Source organism: Branchiostoma floridae, chromosome 4 (assembly GCF_000003815.2).
Source record: "Branchiostoma floridae strain S238N-H82 chromosome 4, Bfl_VNyyK, whole genome shotgun sequence".
Lineage (NCBI taxonomy): Eukaryota > Metazoa > Chordata > Leptocardii > Amphioxiformes > Branchiostomatidae > Branchiostoma > Branchiostoma floridae.
In genome coordinates, this window is record NC_049982.1 from 8,451,011 (window position 1) to 8,460,674 (window position 9,664).

Here is a 9,664-nt window from a genome sequence, read left to right on the forward strand (position 1 = left end):
AAATGGGTTTCAAAGAGAAGAAAAAAGACTATCCCAAGTTTTACTTATGCATTATAAACTTCTGAAGTAACAGCTATCATTAACTCAAATGTTAAATTTAGGAATTTCACAGAAGACTAGTCGGGCAGGGTATTAATGGATATTGTCACCCGTAAACATGCCTGTCTTGATGATGATCGCTGTATTGACCAGGAGATGCTGAAAATGGGACATTTTATATTATGACAAAGAAAGGTCGATAGTTTCGACCAAGAAAGTTACAAGTGGGTGAGAGAAAGAAATGTGTGAAAATGATCCTTTCCACCCCTCAAGTTTTACATGGAATGGTCCTTCCCCACATGACGTACACCTTGCGGTGCGGCTGCGCATTGCTGTCGGCTTGGGAGGCCATCTCCCGGGCTCTGTGAGGTGTGCGCCCATCGAGGTGAGTTATAAACATGTTTTCAGCGGTTTTCCCCCCATAAAACTCATAGTCTGTGCTCTGATTGCCGGTGAAGATATTCGTGCTTAGATCTGCGTGTTATCGGATAGTCGCAAATCTAGGATTGGAGGCGAGTAATCGGCATCGGCGTCGAGCGTGCTCCCGACGCTCCGGTTACAAAGAATTTCCTCAGGCCGCTGTGCTCCGCCGCTGCCAGACAGACGTAGTGCTAGGAAGCGGTCTAGCGAAGAAATAGACGTAAAGCAAGGACAACAACAACGGGTTGTTCTTCGTGGTAGAAATTGCTTGATGAGCACATAATTTCACAGTGGTCGGTGCTATCTTGGTGCTATGATCTTCTATTTCAGCTGTGAGGCTTTCAAACGATAATTTCTCAAATTACAGTAGAGCGCTTGAGGAAAGGTGGGAGGGGTGGCCGTGGTTTGTTATTATTTTGCTAAATTACCTGATTAGCCTTACACATAATTTGAGAAGCTTTTAGGAAATGGGCTAGTGTACAAGAGAAATGAAATGGGGGGAGGAACATTATCACGTAGAAATTAACAGATAATGCAGAGCACAAAGGCATCCCGAAGAAGAAGAAGAACACCCCAACCCTCTTGAATAAATAAACTAACCTTTGCAAGCGCGCCATGGCGCTCAGTTCAGGTGCTTGGGTGTGGGCCAGCAACGTTAGTAACAAATTCCGTTGAACCAACTGAATTTTATATTAACTGTTGTGGATGAATATGTTTAAATTACAGTACACTTTCCCAAGGGAAATTGAGTAATGACTAATGAGGATTTTGAAGAAGCTTGGTGGTATAAAACATGTGAAAGCAAAATTATTCCAGATAATTTGCGCACTCAACTTAAATTATCCAAAAAGAAAAATGAACAACTATTCATGCATGGTTATTGTTTTGCAGGTAAATATTTCGATGAAATTGACAAGTCTGTTTCTCTCACTCTGCTATGTTTAATTTACCCAAAGGTCAATATTTTGGCATATTATCACTTGCTTGATTTAACGGTTAAATGTTCCCCTGAATTGAAATACCAAATCTACCTATCTTGGATGTGCAAAGTTTTCTTGTTTGTGTAATTGGATATTTTACTGTAGAAACACAGCCTACAGTCCCTGTAGGTTAGTCTATTGGCACTCACCAGATACGGCTACAAAGTAGATAAACTGGGACTGGAGGATTCATTTGTGAACTATTGTGGGTCCTGCCTTAGTTGACAAACAGGACAGCACCTCCGATTCAGACAAATCCGTGAGACTTAAAATGTAAAATGGGAAAATATATAACATATGCAGCATTATGCATAAATTTGCACCCTTTCTTCTACGATCTTGAACCAGGTAAGTTTTTCTTCTCTTTGCCCAGGTTAATTATGCATAAATAATGCCACCTAGGAGCCCTGGTTGTAAAAGGTATTTCAAGCACTGTACTGTGTTGACCTAATTTGCAAAAATGACTGAGTATGTTGTACTTGCTCCAAATCTTATCAGAAAATCACACACACGTGCATTTGTCCCCCTTCAGATCCAATCACTCAGGTGCTATTAATGAGGGAACTTTTGTATTGTCCTTGATGTTTCCAACATTACTACTATCCTTGTCCCTGATACGGGAAGTAGATAATAGCCCTTACTCAAGGAACCTGCAACCTAGCTAAATTGTAACAGCTTTCAAACAAAACTCTTGCAGACTATACTTGGCAGAAAGTCAGACTGACAGCCCAGGCCACTCTGTAGATTGATTGAATCCCGCATGTGTCTCTGGCTGCCAAAAGCCAGGTGTCACTCACTGGCAACCCCCAAAGGGCAGAAAGGTACGCTATCACAAGGTTGATCTGTATCTGTGTAGCCAGTATAGTCACCCTTCTGGTTATATAATTATAACTCAGAGCGAGATGTCACACATTTTTTGCATATCTTGCTGCAAGCATGTTTTAATCTGTCAAGTGGGGATGCCCCTACTGTACTTGGTTCCACCCAGGAAATTTTTTTGAACTCATTAGTCCTGGATTACTTGAAGGCATGACTACTTTCTTAATGTTTCCCGAGCTGGTAGTGGTACTTAAGTAAGAATGTGTAACACAAAATCCGCCAGCGGATGTTGGGCGGGCCCGGCTGCTATAACTTAAGATTTAAGCAGCCTAGTGTTACTTTGAGTAGTTAGCAGTTGGTAAGTCCATCAGTTTAAAAGTAATTTGGTGCATAGTGAACATAAACTGTCTTCAGTCTTTGAGTAAAATCCAATGTAGATCTGGCCCAAAATTATGCAAAGATTGAAAGGTACGCTACTCAGAATGGGTAACAACATTAGACAATTCTATAACGTTATGTGTTTGTAGGTCAGCCTTTTGTGTGAATATCTGGAACAGGTAGCCGAAATGAAACATGTTCTAATGATGTTAAGTCCTACAAAGATAAATATACAAAGCCATTTGTTGGTAGCTAGGCAGGTGTCTCTTATTGTTCTGTATGGAGTCCTTTGTTCTGGTGGTGGCATCACCTGCCCTGGGATCAAGGACCGAAGGACTTGAGCCGTGAGCAGTTACCAAACAACCCGAACGGAACAATTGGCCTTTCTATTAGTAATTGGAGTCATTACCGGTCAATGTATATGTCAAAGCAAGCAGCACCGCCTTGGCTTGAGTCATTCATTGGTTGCCTTTGTCTTTAGTTTGAGTTTGAGGACATAGGACACAAACGTCTGTTTCAATAGCACTCCACTCTCAAGGAATTGATAGTTCTCCCTTAGAGCTGCACAGTCTATGCAAGGTCATGAGGAAAGGTACATATATGTTTGATTACTGTAGAAATAATTGTGCATTGTACAACAAGAAGTTTTTTCTGCATGCTTCTGTTTTTTAGTTTCAGACTGGTTGTTCTTTGTTGTTTTTTTAGTTGCAGACTTGTTGAACACAGTTAACAGATACTGTACTTATATGGTAGGCTGTGGACACAAATTGTCCTTCATTCTTCCCTGTACACTATTATAACATGTATACTTCCCACTGTAGGTTCAAGAGGCAGCTACAAGATGTCCCATCGCAGAGATGCCGGGCCAATTGACTGCAAAGTCTACGTTGGTGATCTGGGTCAGTCTGGTACCAAGCACGAGTTGGAGCGGGCGTTTGGCGCCTTTGGGCCACTGAGGAACGTCTGGGTTGCCCGTAACCCAGCAGGATTCGCATTCGTAGAGTTTGAAGATCCACGGGATGCAAGGGATGCTGTAGACGCGCTAGACGGACGGTAAGATTGCGCCATCAAACACTATTTATTTCAATCCATTTTTTTTTACTCTTGTATGTAAGAAGCAAGCATAGAAATGCGAATAGTGAAGAGAAGTGTTATGGAGAATTGACAAGTTCGAGAAGGGACTTACATGGCATGCAACTGTTAGGTACTTGGAAAACACACTGTCCTCAGTGTCCTGATTTAGCAGTCCAGCCCAGCAGTCCAGCCTTGTAAGATAGTAGCTTTATTTCGCTCCCTACAGCTGCTACTCACGAGTAGCAACATAGACAGCTTGTAACTAATGTAAGGCTGGACTCAAGGCTTATGTCCTCTGAAATTGCCAGGCTTAAACTCAAGCTAACTTATTTCTGTTGTTCTCCAGGTATATCTGTGGCCGTCGTGTCCTAGTTGAAATGTCTCACGGTAAGAAGCGCTCGTCTCGATACCGGCCAGCACCCCCGCCCAGTTATCGTGGCGGCGGCGGTTACGATTACCCTCAACGCCGGCGATCGCGGTGAGTCTTCTGCTACGTTCTGTCACATTGACTGATTGATATGTGCAAGCGTTGCTTTTTGTATATCAAAGCGTTCTTCCAAAATGTGCTACTGTGAAATTTTGCAAAGTAGAAGTGAGCACTTGTGTTTTTCTTGAAGGACAGGTAAAGCAAAATGCAACACTGCCTGTCTTCTCTAGACACATGGATGTAAAGGTCAAACCTATTACAGTGGTGCTTGCCTGAAGTGACTCGTGTAGGTTAAAAATCCTCCCAGTAATGTGAAGAGAATAATTGGGTTGTTTTTGATTATTCATGCATGCCTAGTTTTGTTTCACTTATCTGGCAAATTCATTTTTGGCATATTTATATTCAATTGTCCTTTGTTCAAGATTGAGCACTCACATTGTGTTTTGTCATTTTACCTACCTAATGCTTGATATATCTTCTCACCAAAATTGTCCCCAAACACTTAGAACAACAGGCTCCAATCAAGCATCCTAAAATGAATTTTTTTTTCTGGCTGAAATGATTTATTGGGCCAAAGCAAGCACCATTTATGTATTACCAGAGTGTTAAAAGTTTGTTAATCATGCTATGTATGTATGTAAAATTCTCTGTGGTGATAACTTAGTTTATCTGTAACTTTAGTAGAATATCTTTCTCTGGGTAATACAAGTAGTTTGCTTGGTGATTTGTGGGCAGGTTTTCTATAGAATCCTCGATATTAACTGTCCCAACAAAACCCCTTACAGAGTGGCCATCTTGCTTCTCCACCCCATCAGACTACATTAGCCAATCAGCTCAGCCCTTGACAAGTCACATGACCGTCGCCATCCAATCAGCATTACCTGTCACCTCAACTACACCTTCAGCCCCTCCACCCAGCATGCCTTGCTGCAGCCCTTCTGGCCAATCACAAAACAGCACAAAGAAAGCGTCAGTCCCACCTTCTACAGCGCAGCCTCCTATACAGTCACAAAGCTCTTCTACTCTCCAGCCCCTCCAACCACCAAACTCCGATAAGGACCGCCTTTCGTCGCAAGCCCCCTAGACCAACCCACGTCCTTACTCCAGCGTCTTTTAACAAAAGAAACAGCCACTACGAGCCAAACGACCAAAAAAAGGCGCCGTCTTCTCCGTCTACTGTCTGCAACACCCACCTTCCCCACCACATTTGAGCCGTCTGTCTACCTCTGCCAAAAATGATCCGGGGGTTCCTCGACAACTTGTCATGGACGATGCTGTTTTGGCTTCTCCACATCTTTCGACCACCCTCCAATACCGCCTGGCCCGACTTAACAACCCTGCCGCCTTTCTACTTTCAGCCTCTTGGGCCGGTGTAGGTTATCTGTTCTTGTCTCTAGACTAGATTGTAGTTAGACACACACATTTTCTGCCACTGCAACTTGGGAAGACAGCCGGAATGGCATTTCATGGTTTCAGAAAAGCAATCATCCCAGATTGACCATCCCAGAATGTCAGCATTAGGAGCACAGGAGTCACTGGGATGAATTGCTTTCACTATCTCAAGTCAGTGGCAGTCAAACATGTGTTTGATCATGCGTGCAAATCTGATGAAAAAAAGTCTTTGGAGAGTTCACATACAGCTAACCAAGAAGAAATCATGATTTGTCTGATGCAAGAATAGAACTCTTTTGCTGTAAGTTCTTTACACAAAGCTGCATGAAGGCTAAAAAACTAACACCCTTGATTGTGTTTTGTTTTCAAAGATGTTTTCTATGTCACAGTATGTTTGTGCCATAGTAAGACATCATTTACCATATTTCTGCTTTGATTGCACAAGAATTAAAGATCGTTCTTTTTTTCTTTCTCAATTTCTAAACTTTCTTGAATGTTTCCATGGTGGTATCTGCAAAGTATGCTCATTACTAGTTAGACCAGGAAATAGTCCAGTGATTTTCTGCTCTGAATTTGTGAGACTACCAGATTGAACATATGTAACTAGTAGCTGAAATCAAAATGTCAGCTTTCTAACTGTCTCCATGCTTTTTCCTTTGTTGAGCAGTTTAAAACATGCACTCCAATTCCAAGTGGAACATTGGCTTTGTGTACCTTTTAAAAGATTTTTTTATCCAAAGCACTGTACTTGCACAGTCAAAGAATCTACTAAATTGATAATTGCTTGTATTATTCAAATTGATGGCAACTGTATTGAAATGAGATACTCATCAGATAGGGTAGTAACTGAAAAATATGAGGGAAAGGTAATAAAAGTCTTATGATTATTTTTATTCAGTTTCCCTAAGAAGAAAATGTGAAACGTAATGTAGCGACCATCATCATTATTATGATGTGATAGCCTTGTCTTGCGTAGAAACAAAACAAAACTCGCATTAAATGATCATGACTGTTCCACTCTACCCTTGACTGTTCCACCATATCCTTGTAAAACACATTCTGTGTTGAACTTGTATTTCATACTTTGTAACACTTGACATGTGTAGTTAGATATATCATCTCAGAGCCAGCCCGTGGTGATGACTCGCCTGTGCTGCTCTGGGAATCGAACCCAGGAAGCGACATGTCCTGATGATGAGTATTTTTCCAAACAGGTCGTTCTCGCCGCAGCGCCGACGCCCGTACAGTCGCAGCCGCAGCAGGTAGTACTGAACCCGTCATGTTTGTTTGCAGTTTGACAACCAATCACAAGACAGTGTGTTATTCTAAAGCTGTCCTGTCAAAAGTCTCATAATATCAGAGAATTCATAGAGCCGGTATAGACAAAACACACACAAAATTCCTAGGAATACCATTGACCTAGAAAAGAATTGTACCCAGAAGTCTGAAGCCTACTGCCATTTGTTCTCGATTTATTTTGACATTTATGACAGAAGAAGTTCCTGTCCATTTCAGTACTATCCTGACAGGGCAGCTTTAGGGTCCAACTTTTTGACTGCACTAATCCAAGTCTAACGTTCATGTCTCAAGGCTTGGCACCCAGAGTTACCCCATACAAACAGTCTGGATTTGGTGAACATTAGCATGCTTACCTTTTCATCTTAAACACAACTTCCTTAGTGTTAAATGGCTCTTGTTGCCCCTTCCCTTTCAATTTGGTGAGTCCTCCCTGAAACATCAAATAGCCCCCATGTCAAAAAAGCAGATTGTCTCTTTTGGTCTGTGTCATTGAAAATTTCCTGACACTACTGCAAGTCAAGGTCTGAATGCCTTCGAAATTTTGCAGTCTAGCCGTTGATTGGAAGCAGTTTTCAATACAAATGAAGACTGTGTCATGAGCCTTGGTGCATGAAACATAGTTGGATGTGATGTATAAGTGATTCCTCAAAGTCAAAGCAATCTAATCTAACATCACTTGTGGGATATTAATGAAGAGGTTTTGGGTGTGTTGGTGTTTTTATAACCTTGCATTTCAGCTGGGAGGAACCCTGCAGATTCTGTCTTGTTACTTGTCGATAGGTTGGAACTCAACGTTGTCTCGTTCTCTGCTCCGTGTCCGCAGGTCTCCCAGGGACAGGTCGCCCAGGGACAGGTCTCCACGCGACAGGCGTAGGAGCCGCTCCCGCTCTCGTTCCCGCGACAGGAAGCACTCCAGGTCTCGTTCCCGGGATCACAGGTGAGCTGTTGTTCCTTTGTGTCACCTCCCAGCAAGTTGAAAGAAATATGTCTTTGGAAATATAGTTTTGCTGCCTTCACATAGGCGGGCTATAGTTGCTGACAGGAACTTAACGAGAAAGCACACTATGATGAGTCCCTAAGACTAGCACCATCTAACAAGTTGTTTTTGTTGTGAACTGAACTAGATTTGTTGTTTCCTTTCATCAGTCGCTCCGTCTCACCCCTCAACAAGAGTCCACGAGGCAAGAGTCCAGGAGACGACTAGATCCAACCGGTGCCAAACTTCAGGGTGACCTTTGACCCACCGGCCTTCTCACCATCCACCATGGGCCCTGCATGGCACCAACCACCCGTAAATGTTTAAAAGTCTGGAGTCAGTCCTTTTATCTGTTCCCACCGTAGCAGTAGCATATACAGATTTTTTGTTGTTTTACCTTTATTTTTAGCTGTGTAAGTGAAAACTCAATGGGACCTGTTTGTTGTACCTTGTAACTTGTATGTAGGGGATCCATTTCTATATATGCCAGCTATATGTCAATGAGTTCTTTTGTTCATATTGTAAATCACAATACCACCGCAGTCTGTTTTTGTATAGCCACTAGAGGACAGAGGAGCTTGCCTATTTGTTTGTGCATGAAAACATGAACTTTTTGTGTGCAGATGGAGTAGTACAACATGATTCAAATTGTAATCGCCCGATATGTACTTTGCACTGTTGTGTTTAAGATATGTCTGTTCCCTGCATATGTTGTCTGTGTTACTCTTAGGAATTGGTAGAATACACCATTTAATCAACATATAATTAGATGTATTTGTAAAATCATCAAACTGTCCTGTTACTCACCAAATTGTAGCCATTTTATAATTTCTATAGCTCAGTGATTTTGTGCTCATGTTCCGACCAAGAACCTGCGTATGATTGTGCCAACATGGGTGCCTCTGAAGTAGGTGTGTCAGGGAATCACACCTTTCATAAGGACTTACATGTAGTTTACACTATAAAGGATTCTCCTCGGTTGGCTCTGTGACTTGTAGAGCAAAGAGTAAGAGTGAAACTGGGTAAGGGAAGGGAGTACAATGTTCTAATATCACACTCATCATGTGTGCTGAACTTGAAATGAAATGGCCATTCCATTCCTCCCTATAACTCAGTCTTTGACAGCTGCTCCAAATGCTGCTATTGTCATGACAGACAAAGTACATGTAATGCTTTTATGCCACAGATGGGGTTTAGCCTTTTTCTCTCGAGAGGAGAGATAGTTTTCCTAACTAAATCATTTAATTGGTATGAGAAAGTCATACTTTACTCATAGTCCCTGACATACCTACACAGAGGCAAAGACAGTCAGTGAAAGGTGCATGCTTGCTTGTGTACATGTGCATATTGTGACACTATTTTGATAATCAGTGGTGTATTCAGGTAGGGTCAAGGTTCAGGAACAGTAATTTGGTTAATAATGTTTTGAAATAATGATTTGTCTATTCCATGATTGTATAATGAGGACTAGTATCACCAATAATTGTAACTGTAGCCATGGTGGGGCATTAAGACATAAAAACATTTAACAATCTCCCTGTTTGTTGTGGTCTAGTTCACGCACTAGATTTACTTGGCTTGGGCAAAACTCAGCAGGGAGAGCGTTAAAGTTTGTTGTTAAAAGTGTAAGTAGCAGTCCACCATAGAGGAGAACCTTACCATTGCTTGTATTGTCTATGTATCTTTGGAGAAAATAAAAGTTATTACATTTCTACCACCGAAAGGGTTCTGTTTAGTCTTTTTGTTCTGCTGAGAATCCGACCTGATATTTGCTCCCCTGTATGAAAACAAAGTCAAACATACAGTCTTATTCTCCTGAGTTGTAGCATTAACAAAGCAGTGGAAGACTTTTCATGTCTT

At 41.8% G+C, this 9,664-nt stretch overlaps 1 protein-coding gene across 2 annotated transcripts; it reads left to right on the forward strand.

The window, feature by feature from the left end:
• Nucleotides 1-295: 295 nt before the first annotated feature.
• Nucleotides 296-9,527, forward strand: LOC118413098 (serine/arginine-rich splicing factor 3-like). Of its 2 annotated transcripts, none has more exons than XM_035816264.1 (6): nucleotides 296-424; nucleotides 3,458-3,689; nucleotides 4,057-4,188; nucleotides 6,744-6,791; nucleotides 7,652-7,765; nucleotides 7,975-9,527. In XM_035816264.1, the coding sequence occupies exons 2-6, from the start codon at nucleotides 3,478-3,480 to the stop codon at nucleotides 8,030-8,032; spliced, it is 564 nt and encodes a 187-aa protein (XP_035672157.1). In that variant the 5' UTR covers nucleotides 296-424; nucleotides 3,458-3,477; the 3' UTR covers nucleotides 8,033-9,527. The 2 variants fall into 2 exon arrangements, with proteins under 2 accessions (XP_035672157.1, XP_035672156.1); XM_035816263.1 differs by lacking the exon at nucleotides 296-424 and adding an exon at nucleotides 3,204-3,228.
• Nucleotides 9,528-9,664: the final 137 nt, after the last annotated feature.

What these genes read in the sequence shown, in the direction of transcription:
- LOC118413098 (XM_035816263.1), top strand. An exon ending in CCTCAACGCCGGCGATCGCG is followed by an intron (nt 4,189 to 6,743) that starts GTGAGTCTTCTG and finishes TTTTCCAAACAG; the next exon opens with GTCGTTCTCGCCGCAGCGCC. An exon ending in TACAGTCGCAGCCGCAGCAG is followed by an intron (nt 6,792 to 7,651) that starts GTAGTACTGAAC and finishes CCGTGTCCGCAG; the next exon opens with GTCTCCCAGGGACAGGTCGC.